Raw genomic sequence first — 4,143 nt, 5'->3', positions numbered from 1 at the left:
CGCACAAAATCCAAATTGATCAGCTGCTATTTAATTTGCTAAAAGTGGTATCTATGTAAAAATTGGTTAAAGAAATCGACTTTTTAATCGTAAAATTGTGAAAAGGAGGTTGTGTATTTTCATTTATTAGGGTACGTCGTTGCCGCTTGGGTTTTTTACGGTCCAAGGCCAGGTCGCAAATAATGATCCAACACATAATACGTGATTTCACTTGTCATAGTCATTGAAAAAAGTCCTTTCGAAAGGGCTGAAATTTAACTTCAGTATTTTCCCAGCCCCTTAACACAAACTTTGGAGCGTTATAGTAACTTTAAAGTGTTCTGTCGCAACGTAAATCTAAAAGCTCCAATGTGCTCCTGGGTTTGCTGCCCACCATATGCGTAGTTCGGAACTACTGTCAAGAACACTGGTCAGGGTGTAGGTAAGTGTATTACGAGAACTTAAACTGTCCACGACGAATACCAAGACCGAAGGAGGGCTACACTGAAATTAGTGTCTCTGTTGTTTTATATTCTGGTCCTTAATTACTACGTGAAAGGAGAATGACAAGACCGCCAAATTAAAAGTTTCAGTGAATCTACGGAGATGGCAAATGATGACGCAGGCCAAGAACAATCAGTATTCTTGTTAAAAGCTCATGTATTAGGGCCTAGGGCAGAAACTTCCGACAGGAAATTCTTTCTCTAAACCAAATCCCTTGAACCGAAATGACGTGCTTCTCCTTCACCTATATTTTTAACTTAAAACCACTTCAAAACTAGTACTGGGAAACTATCATGATATAATGATAAAAAACTAAGTGCCCCGGGAACTCCCAGGGATAGTTGAGTGTACATCTTCGAGAAATCCCAACGAATGTTCAACAGTAAGGTGCATTGTCACCCTAATTTGTTACGCAGGCGCAGTCCGGCGAGACGCGCGTGCTTCACCGCTACACTCTGCACCCGCTCGTTAGGCCTGATAGGGGCAGTGTTATTTAACGATTATGTGGCATACCCGTACAGTGGCCACTCGCATAGCCGCGCCTCTCATAGCTGCGTTAAGCTCTACTAGCCTGACCCCACTGCTGACCGCCATACACTGTTGGCGTAGATTCTGATTGTTCTCTGATTACTGTTCAACAACTTTGAAGCTAAACAACACATACAGCACTGTGGCTTCATCCTTCGGCCGGCCATCCAGCGGAGATGGGGGTTCCTCGCATAGCCGCGCCGGTCTACAGAGGAGAACCGTGCGGCGCGGCTATGCGAGTGGCCACTGTATTTTGTTCAGGTCAGCAACATTCGCAAAACAATTAAAATTGAAAGTGAGAAAATAAAACCATTTTAAATAGGCAACAACACAATTGTACTCACCCCATGCTGCCATTAATTTCGAAGGCATCAATAAGGCTCCAGGCACAAAAACTAATAACCTTAGCCCCACAGGAGTTCATGGTTGAAACTAGTGTTCGAAGTGACGCCTGTGAACATTTCGTGAATTTTAATATTAATTCGAAAAAGGCAAGCGAACTAAAAAGTGTTTAATTACTTACGCTGTAGTAAGCTGCTCTCAGCTCGTCCTTCATTCCGTGACCACTAACATCACACCATCCATTTTCAGTAATAATTAGTGGTTTCTTATACGTGTTCCAGGCCCACGCCACGGCGTTGTGTAGGTATTCAGGATGAATCTGTGCGGTGAAACATACAGACAGAATCATTATAATGATCGTTCTACACTCAAATATGCAGTCAATAGTCAAAGTAACTGGCAGAAACTTCACAAAATCTGTTGTCGTTTTTTTTCCTAAATTACGTCAGTAATACTACAGTTCTGAAAATGTTCCAATTCGTCCTGAGATTCACTGTTCAGGGTGCAATCAGTTTTTAGGTACACAAGCAGTTAAGGTTTTAGTACTTCTGTACACTGTCATAAATTACGGGATCGACCTCCATTTATTTTCCATCAGATCTCGTACCTTGGAAGAACGGTGTCAACGTACAAACTAGGTGCCAAATCTGGTACAGGGTGTATCAGTACGGGACGACAGTAGAAAAAAACACGATACAGTAAGGCCGTACTTTTAAACCATACGGCCGCTTTTGATCGCTTTTGATGCTACGGTCGCACCGTATTAGACGTGAACGTACTGGCCTTCGATTCTCTACAGTTGGTCTTAAAGTTCAAAAAATGTAAATTCTGCAAATCTGAGTTGAATGGCTTTAAATGTGCACCTAATACTTTTGATTTGTGACAGATACAAACCTTAAGCTTGGTTTCGCTTTTGGAACACATCTGGCCTTTTGTTAAGGCTTTAAAACTCAAACAGTCACCGAAATTGTCATATTGTTGCTACACATCAAAAATATCCACAGGAGTATTCTTTTGGTTCCTTAAAAATCTATTATTTTCAGATTGCTCGCATAATTTACTTCAAAGCGAGTAAAGGACCATCATGTCGTTATGAATTTTTTTGGGACCAGAACGCCGGCCTTCGAAAAAAATTCTGGTGGTTGAATTTGCAATTTGTCAGAATTATTTGTTTCGTCTGTCTATTAAAAATAACTCTACGTTATAAGAAGAAACCATTCGAAGCGAAAGTGGGGTCGAACGTACGGTCACACAGAAAAATTACGTATTTAGCAACATACCCCTTCAAAGAACTGCACCGATTGTGGATTGGTTATGTCAAGAGCAACATTGGGAAGGTACTTCATTGTTTTTCCTAAAAGTAAAGCTGCGGCCTCTGCCTCGTCTGCTGTTGGTTTTCTCCAGCCGGCCTTCCCGCCATTGTAGACGTTAACCCCAATGTAGTCCGAACTTCCTGAAAACAATATTGAGATTTATCTTACAAATTTTGGATACACCAAACAATAAGCTAGGTCCGTATGTTGATACAGACACTTGTATAGTTTAAGTAAGAACATGATACGCTCAAATCACGCAAAAATTGTCTTGTCCAAAAATTGCAGAAAACGCCATGTTAACCCGAATAATTGAAAGAATTCCGTTGGTTAAATTTTGTTGTTAAACTGATAAGCCAAGTCAATAGATCCTCAACATTTTCAGGAGTGCAACTGCAAGTTGGATGCTTGCAAGTGTTCTATCGTAGCAGTACACTTGCAAGTGCTCATTCTCGGCAGAAGTGCATTTGGAAATGTGCACCTTCTCTATTAAATTTATCACTTCCTCTACACTGAGCGTGCAATTTAAGGGGGCAGACCTGTGAATTGGAGGGTTTGGGAAAATAGTCACTACATAAAAACTACACGCCGCATCAATTTAGGATAAAATGTGTATTAAGAGCATAGATGGACGCTCATTTTGCCGTTGGCGCCGGTGCGCGCACTGCGCACTCCCCAGGAACATGTTCATCTTCACCTCCAACTGGGCGATGCAGTCTGGTTGGTGTGCACGATTGTGCTGCAACGGATTTGTCTGCGACTGTCAACAAAATTGCTACTAACTGTAAAAGGATGCTGCTAGTCGTTGACCAAGGGGTTTTGCAAATTTCGAGATGGAAGTACTCGAAAAAAATCATATAGCTGAAATACAAAAAAATGGAAAAAGTTGTTTTGTCTATTGTGATTTTTTTCGAGTACTTCCATTTCCAAATTTGCTAAACCCCCAGGTCAACCACTACAGGCATCTTTTAAGAGTAACTAGCAATTTTTTTGACCGTCGCAGACCCATCCGTTGCGCTGCAATCGTGCACACGAAAAGAACTGCATCGTTCCAGTTGAAGGCGAAGATGTTCCTGGAGAGTGTGCGTACTGGCGCCAACGGCAAAATTAGCGTGCATCTATGCTCTTACTACATCTTTAATCACTGAGCGAAGCTCAGTCCAGGTCGCTGAGGGGTCAGGCGATGTCTCTGTCGTGAGTCTGTCTGTCTGACTGTCTGTGTGTAACATTCCGTATTTCCTCAAAATGTGCTGAACTGACAGCAAAAGCGTGTTTCTCTAAGAATCGGCAATTAAATTCGTGAATTCACGAGTATTATATGTGTGCATTATTTGATGCATTGGTCAGCTTTGAAATATTCAATTGTTTTATTTGAACTCGCGCGTACCGTTCGCTGGTATGTTGGCAGCACTGCACTCGAGTGGGTGAAGAGCACCATCGGCTCCGGCGCTCACTTCGCGTCTTTGATACTCTCCAG

At 42.0% G+C, this 4,143-nt stretch overlaps 1 protein-coding gene across 1 annotated transcript in view; it reads right to left on the bottom strand.

Annotated features, from left to right (window-relative positions):
- Positions 1-4,143, bottom strand: part of LOC113213364 (uncharacterized) — a 41,486-nt gene that overhangs the window by 11,122 nt on the left and 26,221 nt on the right. The window contains exons 9-11 of the mRNA XM_052273015.1: positions 2,634-2,806; positions 1,535-1,672; positions 1,356-1,462 (exon numbers count right to left, since the gene is read on the bottom strand). Coding sequence (XP_052128975.1) covers positions 1,356-1,462; positions 1,535-1,672; positions 2,634-2,806 — 418 coding nt within the window. The remainder of the gene's footprint in view (positions 1-1,355; positions 1,463-1,534; positions 1,673-2,633; positions 2,807-4,143) is intronic.

The sequence above is a fragment of the Frankliniella occidentalis genome, unplaced genomic scaffold, assembly GCF_000697945.3.
Source record: "Frankliniella occidentalis isolate FOCC.00 unplaced genomic scaffold, Focc_3.1 Scaffold239, whole genome shotgun sequence".
NCBI classification, from domain to species: Eukaryota; Metazoa; Arthropoda; class Insecta; order Thysanoptera; family Thripidae; genus Frankliniella; species Frankliniella occidentalis.
This window is presented reverse-complemented; position numbering and strand designations above follow the sequence as displayed.